We start from the raw sequence: 19,884 nt of genomic DNA, 5'->3' as shown, positions 1-19,884 counted from the left end.
CTGGGAGAGATCATCCGTGGCTTCGGGGTGAAATATCATCAATATGCTGATGATACCCAGCTATTCATCTCCACCCCGAACCAACCCAGTGATGCCCTCGATGTGATGTCCCGTTGCCTGGAAGCGGTACAGATTTGGATGGGAAAGAACAGGCTTCGACTCAACCCGGCCAAGACTGAGTGGCTCTACATACCGTCATCTCGTTTAGTCCAAGAGGTTCCATCTTTGACTATAGGAGGAGAGATGTTACCTCCCATTGATAGAGCACACAATCTGGGCGTCCTCCTAGATTCACGACTCAGTTTTGAAGATCATATTGGAGTCGTGGCTAGGGGGGCATTTGCCCAGATTCGCCTAATATACCAATTGCACCCCTTTCTGGACTGAGATGCCCTACGTATAGTCACCCACGCACTCGTTACCTCCCGTATAGACTACTGTAATGCTCTCTACATGGGGCTGCCCTTGAAGACCACCTGGAGGCTTCAGCTGGTGCAGAGTGCAGCTGCACGGGTTGTGATGGGAGCACCCCGATACTCCCATATTACACCCCTCCTGTGTGAGCTGCATTGGCTACCGGTTGCCCTCCAGGTGAGATTTAAGGTGCTGGTACTTACCTTTAAAGCCCTACATGGCTTAGGCCCGGGATACTTGCAGGACCATCTGCTGCCGGGAACGAATTCCCATCGCCCAGTACGCTCACACAGAGAAGGCCTCCTCAGGGTACCGTCAGCTAGGCAATGTCGGCTGGCGACCCCCAGGGGGAGGGCCTTCTCTGTGGGAGCGCCAGTCCTATGGAATCAGCTCCCCCCTGAGCTTCGGATGGCCCAAAATCTCCAATCCTTTCGCCGCGGCCTCAAAACACTCCTATTCCACCAGGCTGACCTGGACTGACAGGCATTTTAATTATATTTACAATTTTTAATTTATTTTTATTTTTAATTTAAATTTATTGCACAGATGATTTTAATTTTATTTTTATCTTAATTTCTGTACTTATTATATGTTTTGTTGTTAGCTGCCCTGAGTCCTTCGGGAGATAGGGCGGGATATAAATCCCATTAATAAATAAATAAAGTCTAGACAACCTTCCAAAAAACTGGGCCTGAAATATATTGGCCCTTTCCCCATTAAAAGAATTATTAACCTGGTCACCGTTGAGCTCAAACTTCCAAAAACCCTTAGATGGGTCCATCTGGTATTCCACTACAGCCTATTGAAACTGGAAATCACCTCCTCACTATGGCCCAGCAATGAAACTATCTCCTGACCCAATTATGATTGAGGAGGAGCAGCACTTTGAAATCAAAGTCATTTTGGACTCTCATACATACCAAGGGAAAATTCAATATCTAGTAGCATGGAAAGACTATCCACCTTCCAAAACCAAATGGGTGGACTCAAAATATATCAAAGCTTTTAAATGGCTTAAGAGATTCTACAAGCAATATCCAGAGTAACCTTGTTGAATAATGACTAAATAGGTTTATATTTCTCTCTTGCTCTCTCCCCTTCCCCTCTCTTTTTTGTTTCCTCTGCAGAACTAACAGAGGGGCAGTTTGCCATCTTCAGCTCTAAGCCTCATCAGTGTCCTTCCATTAATAGCTAAGGGGGGAGGGAGGAGCGAGGGAACAAATGGGCAATAAACATGTATTGAGATAGCACTGGGAAATAGGGAGGGGGGGAATTACAGTTAAGGAAGACCAGGGATGCTTTGAACCAGTTTGTGGCAGTCTTCAAGGACACAGAGATGCCAGTGATACTTGGGAATTGAATGCCAATTGCTCCAAATACTGAAGGTTACCAAAACACCTGGACTTTCCAGGCTATGTAACATCTTCAGTGGAGTTTAGGGGATGTCAGCGCAACCTATTTTATGTGGAACAAACATCATTATCAGTTAAAAACCAGAATCCATGAACACCGGCTAGCAGTCAAATGCCACAATTCCAAATACTTAATTTCTATACATACCGGCCCCAAACAATACCAATTGAGCAAAACAAAAATCATCGGCCACGCTATCAAATGCCACTCTCGTGAGTTCATAGAAGCCTGGCACTTCACAAGTTGTTTATATTTTCAACATACATTTGAATTGCCTTTATGCAATTTATATTATTTCTCTGGCATCATATACCAATGATACATAATTTTATAAAGAATCTTTTTAAGATCATAAAATAATGTAAATGTTAACCCTTTTAACAACATATTTTTTGACTGATCCATCTGTACATTTTAAATTCTTAGCCTACTTTATTATACATTCTTTAACCTGTTTTTCCGGTTTCAAATTCAAAGTTTGTATGCTTTAGTAGTTACATGTTCATCATCATGTGGAATAATTGAATCTTTATAACATATTATACTCCATTATCTGTCCTATGCAGGAGCATGACAGGTACTACCATGCTAGGGCTTATTTTCTGGTTGGGTCTTATTTTCAGGGAAACAGGGTATTACTTCCACTTTTTATTAAATAACCTGATCATTCCGAATTATGTTAACCTTAAAATGCTATTATTAAATCAATCTAATTCTCTGTCCACAATTCTCTGTACTGCTAAGTAATTTGCTCTTTACACAGTAGGACTGATTCTAACCCTTTCAGACATTTTAGACTATATATATATATAGAAAGAGAATATATATTCTCTTGTATTCTGTTTTAAGTAACTGGTCTGCAATCAAACAAAGATTTGAAGGGTGAAGAAGAATGAATGAATGTTCATCATCAATGTCCAATTGTACTTCAAGTTCTGTCTTACTTTACTCCATTCCTTTTTATGCATTTTGAAACTTTCTGATAACTGTAAATGAAAAAAGAATTGACAACTATATCCTTCTGCTGTTGATTTTAAATTCCCCTATGGTTTTCCAATATTTCACCGTATGTCAATTATTTGCATTTATTGGCTGTTTCTGTTCTATGGTATGTTTCTTGAACTGAGATCCATAAATTTGTCTTTAGCCACAACTTTGGTTTATATCTATTCCATATTCACAATATGGCATATCTAAAATTATTTTTAAAGTGCACATCAATTTTAATTTTATCAGGTCAGGATCTTCTAACTGTAAACATCTCTTGTTTCCCAACAACATCCATTCTTTCATCCGGATCAAATTACAAGCAGTGAATTACAGTTTCAAATGCAGTAAACCCAGTCATCCTGTTTTATAAGCAACCTGTAACACTTTATATTTAGTAAGGTAAAGGTAAAGGTTCCCCCGCACTTGCGTGCTAGTCGTTTCCAACTCTAGGGGCCAGTGCTCATCTCTGTTTCAAAGCCGAAAAGCCAGCACTTGTCCGAGAACGTCTCTGTGGTCATGTGGCTGGCATGACTAGACGCCAAAGGCCCCTGGAACCCTGTTACCTTCCCACTGTAGTGGTCCCTATTTTTCTACTTGCATTTTTACGTGCTTTCGAACTGCTAGGTTGGCAGAAGCTGGGACGAGTAACAGGCACTCACTCTGTTACATGGCACTCGGGATTCGACCCGCCAAACTGCCGACCTTTTGATTGACAAGCTCAGCGTCCTAACCCACTGAGCCACCGCATCCCTTTTATATTTACCTCTTGCTTTTTCCCTTGCCATGTAAGGCTTCAACTGGTGCAGAATGCGACCGCGCGAGTCGTGATGGGGGTCTCCCGATACTCCCATGTAACACCTCTACTCCGCGAGCTGCATTGGCTTCCAGTTGCCCTTCAGGTGAGATTCAAGGTGCTGGTGATGACCTATAAAGCCCTAAATGGCGAGGGACCGGGATATTTGAGGGAACACCTGCTGCCAGCATCAAGTTCCCTTTGTCCAGTGCGCTCCCACAGGGAGGGTCTCCTCAGGGTGCCGCCGGTTAAAGACTGCCGGCGCGTAACACCCAGGGGTAGGGCCTTCTCAGTGGGTGCGCCTGCCCTGTGGAACCAGCTGCCTGTGGAGCTTAGGACTGCCCCCAACCTCCGTTCATTCCGCCGGGACCTGAAGACCTGGCTCTTCGAGCTCTCTGGCCCAGGCTGAGAATATTTTTAATTTTAATTTTAACTGGGTTTTAATTTTCTCAGGGTTCTATTTAATCTCTTTTAATTTGTTTTAATGTTTGTATTGACTGTTTTTTAAATGCCCTGTAAACCGCCCTGAGTGCTTCGAGAAAGGGCGGTATATAAATCTAAATAAATAAATAAAATAAATAAATAAAAATAAGTTTAGATACTGTATATCTTTTTGCCATTAAATGATATACATTATTAGTTTAAATGATTAATGATACATTAGTTTTCAAGATAGTGTCTGAAAGAAAAACATTCTTAGCAAAATATTCATTTTTATCACAGAGATTCTTCCCAATGATGACAATTTTATTTTTTCCTAACCTAACATGTCCTTTTTCATTTCAACCTGTCTTAACATAATTATTTTAAAATACTGTATAATTCATATTTGTCATAGTAATATCCAAATATCTTACTGTTTTCTAAATCTTAAAATTAGTTTTCTCCATCAATTCTATTTGTTATTCCAATTTGATATATTTTTTAATATTTTTATCTTCTCATTATTAAAACCTCAATATTAAAGTTATTTAATTTAAATAAAGCCTATTAATATTTCTATTCCCCTATAGTAGATCTTCCAAAACCAAACCATCTAACTAATTCTTTTACATCATAAATTCTTTCTTAGCTTTAACCTCCATAACTGGTGTAAAAAAAGCTTTAAAAATTTGAACTTAAAAATAGTATTTTGCTACAAAGGATTTTAAGGATTAATATTCAACTTAAGCTAGAACTTTTCCTTTTAGGACTGATGTTAACTATTGATAACAGTTAGAAAAAAGCCTTGAAAGATTATTGCAATATATGATTACTGCAACAAGAGTACTACAGTATATGCATAGAGATAGAGAGATTCAACACTACCCACTATGAAGGAATAGTCAATGAAACTGACACATCTTATGAGTTGTATAAATTAAATTCTTTAATTAGAGAAAAGACACTATCTGCATTTATTGGCAACTCTTGTCAGCTTTTTGCATTAAAATGAAAAAGCTGAGCCTGTTTTTGGCTTTGATAATTGGACAGAAAATATAGAAAGAAGGGTATTATGGCATCATGGTTAAAATATAGCTATTACTACTGTGAAGAATACTGTAAGGCACTTCTTCATATTTTTTTCTCTTTTTCTTTAATTTAATTTAATTTTGCATTTTTCTTTCTGTCATCCTTCTTTTTCCTTTTTCTTCCTTTATGTTAGTTTGTATTAGTTTTTGTCTTTCTTTATAGACATTTTAATAAAAATGTCTATGACCCACCCTATTCTTTTCTTTTCCCCCCCTGCTATTGTCAAACTCCTGGAGCACTGAGTCTCAACTGACTCAATTTTGTCTCATCTGAACTACTTTTGATTCCATCTAGTTTGGCCTTCTTCTATATCCTCTCTGTTGAAATATGCCTGATGAAAATATGCAATGATATATCTTTACTCAGCTACCTTTCTTATTAGCCTTTTTTTACATATATTGTTCCAACCATTTGAATCCTTCCTCAAAAACTATGACTTGTTTTCCTTTTTCTCTTCACTATTGCTATACTTTTATATACTGACACATCTTTTTCTATGATCAGCATAGCTATCCTCTATTGACCAGAAACCCGACACTTCATCAAGATGTATTTGCTGCTTAATTGGCACAAATCAAATAGCAGAAAGGTGACTATGGTATATATGGTAGTATAAAGCACTGGATTCTTGCTTTCCCAGTCTCCCATTTTATGGTTCAGAAGAGGAGTCTGGTTTTAGACTTGACAAATGGTAAAAGAGTTTACAAACCCATTTTTCTTTTGTGATCTTCACCAAGTAGCTCTACTGAATGACTTTTGCTCTTGATAGTCACTTTGCTTGATAATACAGTGCTTCTCTTGCTTTTTCCTAGTTGATTTTGTGATCTGTTGCCAGATGGATGCCTTTTAATAGGTGGAACAGAGCACTGTGAAGTATGAACTCCCAAAAGATTTCTTTCAGTCTCTGGAAAATTTTGTTGCTGCATATGGATCTTAGTAGTTTTGCAATTCTGCATTTCTTTCTGCTGTTCTGAGGCTTTTCTTTTACTTTCTTCTTCTCGTTTCCTACAGTCAATATTTATAATATTTAGGAGTTAATGGATTATAAGAGTTATTTTGAATTTCTCACTGAAAAGTTCTTAAAATGTTAGAAATTGTTTTAAAAGATCAAAACCACCTATTACTTGTACCCTTTTTCTGCTAATCATAGATTATTCACGTAAAACAGCCTAAGGACCTAATCCAACCAAATTAATAATCATTATATTATCTCACTGATGTCATTGGATATTTAACTGCATATTTAATATAAAATATTTGCATATTGATTTAGATTGAGAAAATTCTGTACAGTATCATAAACTAAGAACTTAGATTTTAGTTTAAAAAATCTGTTTCTCATACAAAATCCCTACGTTTTTTAATAAAAGAATTAAGACATTAATTAAATTTAAATATATTAAAACATAGTACATAGAAAATAATATAAACAATAGAATAAATAATGAAGCAGCAATAAAAAGCTTAAAAATATCATAACAGCAGATCAAGTAATCAGTTCTAGATGAAGAAAAGGTAATCCAAGTGAAAAGATCACACCTATAACAGGCATTGAATCTTGCTGGTAATGTATAAAGCAGTTTTTCTAATTAATGTTTTGGTTACAACCTAAATTGGATCAATGCAACACATATAGGTTTGCCTTTGAAACTTATTCAGGAACAAAAATGAATGAAAATAGCGCATATTATTGTATATTTACTATACACCATGCAAAGTGTAGATATGGTTCACTGCAGTAATGAAAGTATTGGTTTAACTAATTTCTTGACTACAGATCTCATTGTACCTTACTTTACAGATTTGTTCCTAGAGATGAAAATTAAAACTCTATATAAACTGTACCCAGAGGGAAAAGGATATAAATACAATAAATACATTGTGCTTTCTTTCTCTTTAGTAAAATATAAATTACTATATATATTCCTGTTTGAGGACTAAGAATATTTGAAAGATTATCTCTTCCAGTAAGGATTAGCAGCCTGTCAGGTCCCACCCCAATCCACGTCTTAGGAAAGAACAACTCTTGGAGACAGAATTGTCCAAAAAGGAACTTTTACTAAAACATAATTGTCAGTGGGAAATCTAGACAGGATCTGAAAACTGTGTTACAGGTTGGTACTTTTAAAGTGTCCCCGAGTGAAACCCCCCTCCCCTCAGCCCATTTGGTTAGTCCTGGATCAATTAAGGTTCAGGTGTCAAAACCTTCCAAGGGAAGAGGGATCTTCCATGCCTTTACGACATTTCCTTCCTCCCTTTCAGATTCTAATCGGAGATACAAACCAGATCTCTCCCCCCCTCCCTTTCTTTGTTCTTCTCAGTTCAAACGTTCTTCCCCTGGTCTAATGACGGCCTCTAGGCAGGCTGAAATAAACACCCTTGCAACAAATGGATAAGGATAGCCAATTAACATATTCTTTTCTCTTCCTTGGGAATGGCAGAATCCAGTGAGGGATGTAAGATTTTAGAACATACAGATAGGGATTTATGAATGGGATATAAATGGATTCTGACACAGCCTATGTATTGGATTCACAACAAAAGCCCAATTCTTTGTGGAAACATGAGGCAACCATAGTTCATTTTCAGCACCTTGATTCTGAAGACAAGATTGTTTAGTTCCCTTCCATCCTTTAAAGAAATATTTTTATCTCTTTAAATTTAATTCGCCCCACAATAATATGACAGCCTTCTCCATGCAATCAATTTGTTGCAAACAGAAATCCAATACAAGCCCAAACACAAAATGTTATTTTTTTAAAAAATGGAAGTAAACAAATAAAACCTGCAAAGACAAAACAATATGTTACATAATGGATAGTTGGTAAATGTCAGATCAGAATATTCTCTGCCATTTTAAACTTTAAGTGTTGTAACATGATTTATGACTGTTGACACACAACAGACTATATAGCATGCCTTCATTGATTCCTCTGTTTCAGAAACAATCCTGAAATGTGCTGTTTCAATGAGATGTGACAGGAAAAAGCCCTAATTTTAACTGTCATTGCTATCTTGTCATGCATTCTCTTCAGAAGCAGCTAATTTAATCTCAGAGCCTGAAAAGCTACAAAGTGAGTTGCAAATTGCACTTTGGAAAGCTAAATCATTCAGCCTTTGGCATTGAAAAAGTAGCTTATTTAAAATTTTTGCAATAATATTATTACTTTATCATATACATTATGTGATATTTTTCGTATACATGGTATAAATACTTCAATTTGACTTCGGCATATTAAGTCAAATTTATTCCTATTAAGCCACAAAATAAATCAGATAAGTAAAATTCCTTTAAACAGAGGAGAAATCTGTGAAATGGGCTACAGGACTCAGGACTGTTAGCTGAGCAACCAGGGCAAGCAGATCAGAACTACTCCCAAGGTATTTTACCTGTCACAAATATACAGACTGGAAATTAAAGACATAATGATCTGTTATTATAGATCAAGTCCAACAAGAAGAGGATATTTGAAACAAATACCACATTTTTGGAAAGAATAACATCCAGAATCAGAAATAACAGAACAGTAGTTAGCAGATCAACACTGATTTATAATATAAAATAAAGTATTCACAAAAGCTAAATTTGAAGAATTGCAAAAACTTTACTCTGGTCAAATAAATCAAAGACTTGACAGAAGTAACACAGACTGTGGAAGCAAACCAGGGGGAATTGGCAGGAGAGAAAACAAACAAAGCTGTTTTCATTCAGAAAGCAGGCACCCTCTCCTCTGACTCAGAAATAATAAAGCCTTCTAATTAAAGAAGTAGAAGAATTGAAACAAAAAACAACTGAGCATCTAGAGCAGCAAAAAAACATAAGGATGCCTGCATTGAAGTTTGTCCCAAAGAAACAGCTACCACAAACATTAAAAGATGCCAATACTATAATTTCAAATATAAGCATCAGCTCATTGCAAGAAACAAACCAACTAATTGTATAACACAGTTGCAGTTATAGCTGAATATCTGCTATGCAAAATAAAAAAAGAAAAAAGCCTAATAATGTATCATCAAAATGGAAGATTAGGCTGGATCTCAGTAAGTTGAGATCAGATGCAAGCAATCTAGAACAGCAGTAAATAATAGCTACATATAGCCAAGAAGATCAGTAGATACAAAGCTCAATTTGCAAATTATAGGCAGAATCTCCAATTTCAATCCAATCAGAAATGTTTCTACCAATCCATCAAAGGAGAGACTACACTGAATCAGTCAGCAGCTGACAAGGAAGAAACAGTGCAGTTCTGGGTACAGATATAGGATAAAGAAATACAAGAATGCAGCTTGGTTAAAGGAGGTGGATGAGAATAAAAACAAGATGAAATGAAAACACTTGCTAAAAACAACAGAAATGGTGAGAAAGGGGCAAGAAAAAGCAAGAATTGGTCAGCACCAGGTAAAAATAAACTACATGGTTTTTAATTAAAACAAAGATTTGTGGTCTATGCCCAGTTGTTGCCAAGCAGTTTAGCAACATACTGTAAGGAAATGAAATTGAATAATGGCTAAAGGTAAAGGTAAAGGTTCCCCCGCACATGCGTGCTAGTCGTTTCCGACTCTAGGGGCCGGTGCTCATCTCCGTTTCAAAGCCGAAGAGCCAGCGCTTGTCCGAGGACATCTCCGTGGTCATGTGGCCGGCATGACTAGACGCCAAAGGCGCACGGAACGCTGTTACCTTCCCACCGGAGTGGTCCCTATTTTTCTACTTGCATTTTTACGTGCTTTCGAACTGCTAGGTTGGCAGAAGCTGGGACGAGTAACAGGCGCTCACTCTGTTACGCGGCACTCGGGATTCGACCCGCCAAACTGCCGACCTTCCGATCGACAAGCTCAGCGTCCTAACCCACTGAGCCACCGCGTCCCTGAATAATGGCTAGCATCTGGCAAAACCTATCTGACAATGAAAGATTCAGCAAAAGGGGCAACACCAGGTAACTACAAGTCAATTACCAGCTTATCAACAACTTTAAACTTATTTTTTTATAATATTTTATTGGTTTTCCAGTATTACATTTAAGTATTTAAAAAGTAATGTGGTGGCGGGGTTAAACAGTAATTCAATAACAAAATCTTTAGTACAAATCTCAGGTTACATCATCAAATATTTCTTCTCTTTTTCCCTTAACATATTCAAGCTAGTACATTTCTAATTATATCAATTCAATGAAAACATCATTATTACATTTATCCCGGGCTTTTTTTGTCATAGAATGCTCAGAATGACACCTTTTTTGGATGGAACCTTGTAGGGTAGGCAAGGTGGGTTGTATGACGTGTGAGTTCCGGCACCTTTTTCTTTTACAAACAAAGCACTGCATTTATCAATACATTTTAGCTTATACATATTTTAATTAATCTTCGTAAACAATCCATGCCCTGATATTATTTTTATTCAATTTTTCTCATCAATATTCTAATTAACCTTTAATATCCATAATTTTCAAACTTTGGGTAACCAAGGTTTCCCTTATCTCACTTCATAAGAAACTGTTATATCCAAAATACACACTTTACCTATTTAAATGTAATCTTGTTCTATTTCCTAAGAATTTTCTATTTCCCACCATATTAAATCTTCTACTTAATAATAAAATATCCCCTTTTAATAGATCAAAACCATTATATATATATATTGCCTGGGTTAGTCAATAAATCAAACATGTTCCTGATAGTTAATTTTCATTTCCCTTTTAAATCTAATTTTTCAATATTAAACAAATCAAATCCTTATTTTCCACTAATTTCCTATTATTTTGAATCTAATAAACCAAATTCCCCTTATCTCAGCATCTTCTTTTAACACTCTAATTGACAATATAAAGTCCCCTCTAATAAATGAAAACACCAATTTTCAACCTTATTCTAGCTTTCTTCCTTTGCCAACTAGGCTTCCATATCAACGCTTTTAGATCATCAAATAAATCTCTCTCCATTTTTATATGTGTTATTTGAATCAAAGGAGACCATTTGATTGCCAGATTTCTGGACGGACTGGCCCATTTGTATTCATTAAATTGTCGCCCTGTGATTCCAGTTAATTTGCTCTGGAATATTTGTCGTCAATTCAATCTGATCTTTCTGAAATTTCTTCTGGTTTATATAGAAAGTCATTTCCATTTTCAATATTGTCACTTCCTTGTCTGGATTATCCATCAGCTGTACTTGTTGGTTAATTGAGTCTTCTGTCTTAATATTTAGCTGTTCCACATCTTTTGCTGTCTACTGCATTGTTGATTCTTTAGTTGCAATCAAAATTTGGTTTTGTGCATCTAAGCTGGCATCTTGGTCTTTGATTTTAGGTTTCATTTTGTCACAAGCTGCAAGGATGGTTTCATGTATTGCTTTTAGCATGGAAAGGATTTTTTGCTGGTCTTCGTCCATCTCTTTCACATATTTGTAAACAGTCTTTCTAGAAGAAGTTGTTTAAACAAAAATCAGTAAGGATTTACATTCACAGTTTAGCTAGGCCAGTTTCACTGCCCAGCTGTTTTCTTACACCAAATTTTCCTGGGTTCTTCTCCAATTTTATTTCTTTTTTTGCAGATAATAACAAAAATTTCCAGTAAGAGTAGGACACTTTAGGGTCCCCAAGTTTCAAAGGCATATAAATCCAATTTGATTAAAATTGTTCTTTTTGATGCTTAATTCCTCTGGGTAGTCAGATGCTGCTATTCTTGGAGGGTGGGATAGAAATTCCCTCCCCTCTCTCCTCACAGGGGGATAGTACTTCAAACAGCTTTTACAGAAAAGTACTTAGGGTAGGGAGAAGATAAAATCTCACCCAGCTTCATCCGTGTTGCTTTCAGTGTGCTTGGTAGTAAGTTTGACTTTGGTGTCAGCAGCTGAGTGATGGGCCATATTGCTATGGCTGATGTTTTTCCCATTGGTTTGAAGAGTTGACGCAGATCAAGTGGAAGGGCTGCTGCCCTTCCGCGATCAACTGGGGGTCCTCTCCTTGCTCGTTGCCTCTACAGGGCGACTTCCAATCCTTTCCAGGTCCCCCAGCGGGATAAAACCGGATGCTGAAGATGAAGCTCGCGTCCATGCATCCGCCAACGCCGCGATAGCAAACCAGAAGTCAACAACTTTAAAATTATTAACTGATGTGGTAGTTGATGCAGTCCAATAGCATCTAGATGAAAATAAGCTCTTTCCACCCAAGCAGAAAGTAAACTGCTCAAAGAGCAGAGGGACAAAATATCGTTTCCTAATTGATAAGAAGATTCTGGAAAACTGCAAGACAAGGAAGATTAGCCTGAATGTAGCATGGATTGATTACAAGAAGTCATTCAACTTCCTGCCACATGACTGGATAATCTAGTGCCTAGAAATAATAGGAGTCCATAGAAAAATCAGAAGCTTGGGGGACTTTAATTACCCTAACATCAACTGGGAGACAAACTCTTGCACCAAGTGGAAGATCAAACAGATTCCTGACAAACCTAGTAGACACCTTTGTCTCCCAAAAAGTAGAGAAGGGAACTAGGGAATTAGCCATATTGGATCTAATCCTCACTAACAGAGATGAAATAATAGAAGGTGTTGAATCCACAGGAACCTTGGGGGGAAGTGATCATGCAATATTGGAATTCAACATTCTGGAAGCACAAACAATAGAACACAGTCAAACTACAGTCTTGGACTTTAAGAGAGCTAATTTCAATAAACTTAGAGAGAGCTTGGGAAGGATTCCATAGATGAGAATCTAGAGGAAAACAACTCAAGAAGCTTGGGAAATTTTGAAAAGTGAGATAATAAAAGCCCAGTCTAGTACAATACCAACAAAGAAGAAAAACTACAGCTTTCAAAAGAAACCAGCATGGCTGCACAAAGAACTCTCTGATAAATTGAAAGATAAAAAGAAGTATAAAAAGTGGAAAGAGGGGCACATAACTAAAGCAGAATATCAGCAAATAGCCCATGCCTGCAAAGATGAAGTGAGGAAAGCTAAGGCTCAAAATGAACTAAGGCTTGCGACCAAAGTCAAAAATTAAAAAAAAGCTTCTTTCAACATGTAAAAAACAAGAAAAAAGTTAAGGAAATGATTGGTCCATTAGTGGGAGAAAGTGGCAAGAAGGTGACAAGCAACAGGGAGAAAGCAGAACTATTTAAATTGTTTTTTGCACAAGGGGAAAAAACAGTCCAAACTATCAAAAACAGTACCATAAAAACAGAATAGAAACACAAGTTAAGATAGGCAAGAAAATGGTAAGTGACCACCTGTCCAGCCAAGATGAGTTCAAATCACCAGGACCAGATGGATTACATCCCAAGGTTCTCAAGGAACTGGCAGATGTGATCTTAGAACCGCTGAATTATATTTTTCAAAGATCCTGGAGTACTGGGGAACTAACAGAGGACTGGAAAGGAGCTGATGTAGATGTCAAGTTTCCGACGTATGGGCTTTGCAAGTGACTCTGAGGCATTGTTTCCCTTAAAAGTCCTTTATTAGCCTAATACACCGGCAAATACGCACAAGGTTGGAGGGACCCATTGTTGTTTCATTGAAGGAGGACGGCCCCCCACCGCAACGTCGCTAGCATCTGCCTGAACAACGAACGGCAAGTCAGGATCCGGGTGCAGCAAAACGGGTTCCCTGGCAAATAGGGCTTTTAGTGACTCAAAGGCGGCAGGACGTTGCACTCTTGCTCATTGAAGACGTCGGCCAAATTGGAGTATACCCGTGGTACCTGTAACTCCTGCCCGGGCTCCGCTACACAGGCTTTCTCCTCCCCAACCATCCCCTCTGGTCCTGCAAGGGTGTGACTCAGGGGTTGGAGTCCTGTCCCAAGGTGGAGATGACAGTACCCCCCTCCCACCAGATCGTCGGGCCCCATTTGTCCAACCAGGTAAGACCTAGGATCACTGCCTCAGTCATGGAGGGCACCACAATGAAACACAAGGTCTCCCAATGCTCACCCATCTCCAGTCGAATGGGTACCATCACATGGGTCATGGCCGCCCCCCGCAGAAGGGACCCGTCCACCTGCTGGAACCTAAGTGGGATGGCCAACTGCTCTAACCTAACGCCCACCTCAGACACCACTCCCTGGCTGATAAGACAACGGGTGCTTCCCGAGTCAATCAACGCCCGGTACTCCCTCTTCCGCCCAGTCTGTGGACTCACTAACACCACCGGGATTGCAAAGGGACACACTGGTGCGCTCACCATGGGATCCTCCTCCTGCTCTTCGACACTGTCGTAGAGCACGGGTCCGACGGCTGTCTCCATCCCCGTTGAGGGCGTCTTCCTAGGCGCTTCGCCCGACAGCTGGTGTGCGGCTTGTGAGCACTCCACGGCCTTCCTGGGCATAGCACCACGTGTTGAGGAGTTGGTTGGGACCGCTCAGGGCACTGGGACCAGACACTCCGCCACCCGGTGTCCTGGCTGGTCACACGGAAACACCAGATCGTTGGTCGAGGCACCGGAACAGGAAGCTCTGTTGTCGCAGCAAGGGTTTGTGTTCCCCCGCCCTTGCCTTTTCGCCGGCTCCACAGCTCCCAGACACGTTCGTCTGTCCCCGGAATTCCTGTAGTCCCACGTCCAACTCAACAGCCACCCGGAACCACTCATGCAGCCTGTTCAAGATGCCGCGGACGACACATGCCCTGCGATGAGCCCCGTCAAGCCCTGCCGTGAAATGATGCACTAGTAGACGCTCCGGCCATGAGCGTAGTTTACCGGCTACCCGGCGGAACTCACGGATGTATTCCACTGCAGGTCTGCCGTGCTGTGGAAGACCCAACACCTCGGCCTCGGCTCATTGTACCCGGGAGACGTCCTCGAAGCGTGCTCGCAGTGCCTCCAAAAAGAGGCCAACGTCCCCCAGCTCTCTGGCATGGTCACTGTACAAGTCAGCAGCCCAGGCTGCGGCCTCACCCTGCAAGCCCACTGTTACTGCTACCACCATCGCCCACTGAGATGGGTAAGCCAGGGCATACCTATCCAAGTGGCTTATGGCGTGGCCCAGGAACATTGCCAAGCGGTCGGGGTGCCCATCGTATGTCATTGGCAGTGGTGGTGAGCCCCAAACCACACCCGTCCAAGGCCCCGTCTGTGGGCTTGGCCCTCTCATATTGGTCCTGTATTGCCAGGAACCAGCTGCCTACCAACCCAAGACACTGGCCGATCTCGCTGTTTGCCGGTTGGGGCCTCCATCCGCCGTCATCTAGGCATCTGGACCGCCCCGTGCTGCTGCTGCTGGGGGCTGCACTACAGAACCCTTCCCTTGGGATGTACTCTGGCTGGGTGGACCCCGGAGCCTTGGACTGGCCAGCCAGAAACGGGTCGGTCCTGATCGCACGGACTGGGTTCCAGCATGCGACCATCGTCCTGCATCGTGTTTAGATGAAGCTAGACAGGCATACAAGACACAGGCTGAGAAAAAAAGAGTAGATCCCATACCATTCAGTGTGGGAGAGATGGTATATTTATCCACAAAATACCTTAGATCACTACAACCCTGTAAAAAACTCGGACCAAAATATATTGGTCCTTTTCCAATTAAAAGAATCATAAACCCAGTAACAGTTGAATTAGGACTACCCAAAAATCTTAGACAAATACACCCAATTTTTCACTGCAGTCTACTAGAGAGAACAACAATCACCCCTGCGAACAAAAACCCACCACCACCACCTCCCATCATGGTGGAAGGAGAACAACATTTTGAGGTGAAGGAAATCCTAGATTCCAGGAAACACCATGGAACAATTCAGTATCTAGTGGCTTGGAAACACCTCCCCTCTTCAGAAAATGAGTGGGTCAATAAACACCACATTAAAGCACCAAAGTTGTTTAAGAGGTTTCATACAGAATATCCAAACAAACCGAGCTAACATTTATATTTTATTTCCTCTACAGATGGACCTATCTTTTTTTCTAAGGGGAGCAGATTTGCAGAATACATTTATATCCCATTCATAAAATTCTATATGTATGTTCTAAAAATCTTGCAACTCCACTGGATTCTGACATTTTTTCCAAGGAGGAGAAGAGAAGAGGTTAATGGGCGCAAGGATGTTTATTCAGCCTGCCAGGAGGCTGTCTTCAATGACCAGGGGGAGAACCTTTGAACTGAAACAACAAAGGAAAGGGGGGGGAAGATATCTGGTTTGTATCTCCGATTAGAATCTCTTTCCCATGGAAGGATTTGACACCTGAATTTTAATTGATCCGGGACAAACCAGATGGCTTGAAGACAGGGGTTCGTCTTGGGGACTTTTTTCAAAATGTACCAACCTGTAACACAGTTTCAGATCCTGTCTAGTATTCCCATTACCAATCATGTTTCAGTAAAAGCTCCTTTTGGACAATTTCTGGTTCAAGAATTCATTCTTTCCTGGGATGTGGATTGGGGTGGGTCCTGACACTCTTGCTTTCCCAATATATAATTGTATGATTAATATTTTACTTTTTATTTTTGTCTGCAGCAGTAACTAGTTTACCAGAGAATTCAGAAGAAACCATTTAAAAGTATAAAGCTTACTCATAAGCATTTAATGTGTAAGTGTGTGTGTATGCATGTATGTGTGCACACACCTTCATATATTCAGATAAGCAAAAATTTACACATTAAAACATATTAAAAGATACTTGAGGTTTTTGTTTGTATATCATACTTACTTGGCAGCAGCATCTTTCCTCAACTGATCATGCTTCATTAGAAGGTTTTTCCTATCTTGAAAAGCTTTTCTAACTCTGTATCCTTTGTACACTGCCTGAATTTTGACAGCTGCAATATCTTGAATGGCAGCTATAGATAATGCACCATGTTCCAACATGAACTGAATTACTTCATGATGACCTCCCAGCAGGGCAAAATCAAGTGGTGTATATCTAAAAATAACAGAATATTGTTATAGAACTGACCAAATAGCAAAGAAAGTACAATAAACAATATTTAATGAATTCAGTATCCGCCATCTTACATTCATTCTAGAAATAGGATGATAAAAAGAAGTTACTGCAGTAAATACAGTTATTTACTGCATTTAATTCATTTTAGATTTACTCTCGGGGCTTGAATTTAATTTAATTGTTTTAATTGTTTTTAATTTTTTGTATTCATGGTTTTAACTGCCCTGTAAACCGCCCTGAGTCCTATGGGAATAGGGCGGTATACAAATCCAATAAAATAAATAAATAAATAAATTAAATGCAGAAATATGCATTAAATATAAAGAGCCCTGATGGCGCAGTAGTTAGAATGCAGCATTAAAGGTTAACTCTACCCTTAGCCTAGAGTTCTATCCTGACGGGCTAGAGTTTAACTCAGCCTTCCATTTTTAGAAGTTAATAAAATGAGAACCTAGATCAGTGGTGGAGAACCTATGGCACACGTGCCAGAGGTGGCACTCAAAGCCCTCTTTGTGGGCACACATACCATGCCCCAGAGATGGCAACTGTCCCTCTTCAACCAGCCACCCGAGGTCCCACATGGCCGGATGCATCCCAGCAAGGCTGGTTTCCCTCCCCCGTCCCTCCTGGCCTCGCATGCTCTCCTTTTCCTGGGCACAACCCACTGCATTGCCTCCTCAGCTGTCTGCCAGCTGTCCAGCTCAGAGGCAGCTTCTCTGAACTGCTGGCGGCGGGCTGCAGAGCTCCAGAGTGCACCGGTCCAGGAGCCAGCAGGCTCTGGCTGCTGATGGACACCATCAGCCCCCATGAGCTCACTGGCCTCTGTGTGTGGGGGCCAATGGTGTCAGGCAGCAGCTGCCCTAGCCCCTGCCTCACCTTGCCCTGTGGCAATGGCACCCCCATCCTGCTTCACCTCACCCCGCAGGATGAGCCTCCTGCCCACCACCCCACCTGCCAGAGACCCCATGGATCTTCCCCAAACCTGTCCGGCCCCCACAGGCATTCTTCCCCACAAGCAACATCAAGGTGACCATGCCCACTTTGGCCACACCCATCCAGTCTGCCATGACCACCACAGCCACGCCCACCCAGTGGGCCACGTCCCACCTGGCACCCGGTGATAAATAAGTGGGTTTTGGGTTGCAGTTTGGGCACTCGGTCTCTAAAAGGTTCGCCATCACTGGCCTATGTATTATTATTTTTTTTAATCTCATTTATATCCCGCCCTTCTCCGAAGACTCAGGGCGGCGTACAATTTAAAGCACAAATCAATGTGCTTAGCAATAGCTTTCATTCTATGTATATGCCTGCTTATTAGGGCTTTTGCCCCCCCCCAGCGGCATTATTACAAAGTCAGCTTATTGCCCCCAACAATATGGGTCCTCATTTTACCTACCACGGAAGGATGGAAGGCTGAGTCAACCTTGAGCCTGGTGGGATGCAAACCTGCACTAATTGCATGCAGCTGGTGTTACTTAAGGAGGCATTAGCCCACTGCTCCACCAAGGCCCTACCATTCTGTTGGGAGGGGGGTTGGTTAGTTGCAGGAATGTATTTGCCTTGCTCTGCTTTACCCTCCTTCTGTGTGAAGAATGTGGCTTGAAAACATTTGTGTTATCTCCAGACAATGGAGCCTGGGACCATTGGGAACAAAACTGAGAGAGACCTTGGAAAGGGTCAAAACAACCTAGTATCTATGGATTAGCTAGATTTCAAATGAATGGTTGGACACTGCAGGGAAGAAATCTTAATGGACTTTTTGATGTAACTTTTCGCACACGAAATCTTCAGACCTTGCTTTGCCTTCCTGCTATCACTAACTCTCAATAAAAGTTCCTTTTGAAACACTGCCTGTTTCAAGAGTTCTGTTTCCTTGAGTGATCTAGTTGAGGCAGGTCCTTACAGACTGAGAGAACATTCTTTTCAGCAATATAAGTTCAAAAATATGTGGACAAAATGTGGGCCCACAATCATGCTGTCCTTGAATCTTGGAATCTGGAGCATATAATTTCTGGAGGGATATAATTCCAGATCTGGAGCATATAATCTCTGGAGGGATATAATTCCAGAGGGTAGGAATTGCAACACAGTAAAAATGCTTTCTGAGTCCTACAAAATTACATTTTTTAACTGACAAGATATAGAACCACTGTAATTAACTTACACTTAATTAAAATTTACTGTTAACTAACATTAACCATAATGAATTAACAGCAATAGCACTTATATACCACTCCATAGTGCTTTACAGCACGCTGGACAGTTTACAGTGTCAGCATATTGCCCCAAACAATCTATGGCGAACCTTTTAGAGACCGAGTGCCCAAACTGCAACCCAAAACCCACTTATTTATCACCGGGTGCCAGGTGGGATGTGGCCACTGGGTGGGCATGGCTGTGGTGGTCATGGCAGACTGGGTGGGTGTGGCCAAAGTGGGCATGGTCACCTTGATGTAGCTCATGGGGAGGGATGCCTGTGGGGGCCGGACAGGGTTGGGGGAGATCCATGGGGTCTTTGGCAGGTGGGGTGGTGGGCAAGAGGCTCATCTTGCGAGGTGAGGTGAAGCAGGATGGGGGTGCCATTGCCACAGGGCAAGGTGAGGCAGGGGCCAGGGCAGCTGCTGCCTGACACCATTGCCCCCCCACACACAGAGGCCAGTGAGCTCATGGGGGCTGATGGTGTCCATCAGCAGCCAGAGCCTGCTGGCTCCTGGACCGATGCACTCTGGAGCTCTGCAGCCCACTGCCAGCAATTCAGAAAAGCTGCCTCTGAGCTGGACAGCTGGCGGACAGCTGAGGAGGTGATGCAGTGCCCAGGAAAAAGAGAGCATGCGAGGCCAGGAGGGACAAGGGGGAGGGAAACCAGCCATGCCGGGATGCATCCGGCCATGTGGGACCT

The 19,884-nt window shown here is 41.0% G+C and overlaps 1 protein-coding gene across 1 annotated transcript in view; it reads right to left on the bottom strand.

The window, feature by feature from the left end:
- Positions 1-19,884, bottom strand: part of INVS (inversin) — a gene marked incomplete at its 5' end in the record, with an annotated part of 338,003 nt that overhangs the window by 125,359 nt on the left and 192,760 nt on the right. Inside the window, 2 exon segments of the mRNA XM_081345332.1 lie at positions 5,832-6,127; positions 16,752-16,964. Coding sequence (XP_081201458.1) covers positions 5,832-6,127; positions 16,752-16,964 — 509 coding nt within the window.

This window comes from Vipera berus (assembly GCF_964194415.1).
Source record: "Vipera berus genome assembly, chromosome: Z".
NCBI lineage: Eukaryota > Metazoa > Chordata > Lepidosauria > Squamata > Viperidae > Vipera > Vipera berus.
This window is presented reverse-complemented; position numbering and strand designations above follow the sequence as displayed.